The sequence below is a fragment of the Echinococcus granulosus genome, assembly GCF_000524195.1.
Source record: "Echinococcus granulosus chromosome Unknown EG_S00111, whole genome shotgun sequence".
NCBI classification, from domain to species: domain Eukaryota; kingdom Metazoa; phylum Platyhelminthes; class Cestoda; order Cyclophyllidea; family Taeniidae; genus Echinococcus; species Echinococcus granulosus.
In genome coordinates this window covers 243,118-244,364 of record NW_020170491.1, presented here as the reverse complement: position 1 = coordinate 244,364, position 1,247 = coordinate 243,118, and the positions used below count along the sequence as shown (strand labels likewise).

At 41.9% G+C, this 1,247-nt stretch overlaps 1 protein-coding gene across 1 annotated transcript in view; it reads right to left on the bottom strand. All coding sequences in view use genetic code 11, as the record gives it.

The window, feature by feature from the left end:
• The window catches only part of EGR_08594 (hypothetical protein), a gene marked incomplete at both ends in the record, with an annotated part of 7,204 nt that overhangs the window by 1,708 nt on the left and 4,249 nt on the right, over positions 1 to 1,247 (bottom strand). The window contains 2 exons of the mRNA XM_024497843.1: positions 380 to 506; positions 599 to 839. Coding sequence (XP_024347764.1) covers positions 380 to 506; positions 599 to 839 — 368 coding nt within the window. The remainder of the gene's footprint in view (positions 1 to 379; positions 507 to 598; positions 840 to 1,247) is intronic.

Here is a 1,247-nt window from a genome sequence, read left to right as displayed (position 1 = left end):
GAAACTGCTTTGTTAATCAGACTGGCATTTAAAACGCAGCCAAAATAAATTTTGTTGTGTCAAGATGATGGCGATGTTATCAGTCGCGTCACGCGTTTCATGCCCTGTAGTGACAGCATGTTTGTCGAAGCCAGGTTCAAGGAACTTGCAAAGTGACTAACGCAATTTTAAGGATTATTTCCATCTTAACTAAGTGCTACTTAGTGCTGTGAGCCACCCCAAAAGTTACGAAACTGAAAATTTACACATCATAAACGCACTGAATGCCCTCAGGTTCAGTGGTCCAACACGAGGGACGTGTCTTAGAGTGATTGTGTAAACAGCGGTTAAAGAGCCCGTAAAGTAAGCAAAAAGTACAAACGTGTTAATTTCCCCTTACCAAACTGACAAAAGTAAGAAGATATCGCCAAATTTCGATTAATACAAGATCAGAGCAATTGGCAGACATAGAAGTCGAATACTGGATAGAGGACCAAATCCACTTTTGCGTCCCTTTTTGAGGAGGACTAAATGTTAATAAATGAAAAACATAACTGACCACATTCTTAAATGCATCAAGTGTCTTTGCCAAGTAGAGATGATGGAAATGCAGATGGACGAAAAAAAAGTAAAAGAAATGTCCAAAAACGAGGCCAAAGTATGAACGGAACATTTCATCTCACCATTACGAGTAATCCTATTTAGGCCTGTCTTCGCAGCACCTTTCATTAATCCACTCCCTAATTTTAGTCTCAACGAATTAGGTTTTTCCCTTTTTTTTCCTCCAAAGTCGGATTTCTTTTTTAACGCCGCAGCCCCTCCAACACGACTACCCCTCTTCGCATCCGCAGTCGACACAACTACAAGCACAAGGAGGCAAAGGAGAGTGAAGCTGAGAGGAGAGATACGCATGATGCATGACCTTCAAAGGCATTGATGTCAGATACAGCCTTCTCTAATGAGCGGTAGACTCAGTTCAAATCGCATTTCTATTGGTGCTGCGTTGGTAGTCTAATCGCCATGCTCTCCAAGGCCACCGAACAAGTAGCGACTTTGAACAGCTGATAATCTCAGGCAAGACAGGATGATCTTGGACATCAACTGTAAGTGTCACTAAAATGAGGGCAACTATTTTGAAGGCCTAAATCCAAGCAATTTCCTAACGGATGGGCTAAAGGAGTGGGCAGTCGTCTCAAAAGTGATTTGGGTGTACAATAGTGATTGTGAAACCGAACCAGAATTCTTCCTTCTTCAAGTTTACACTGGAC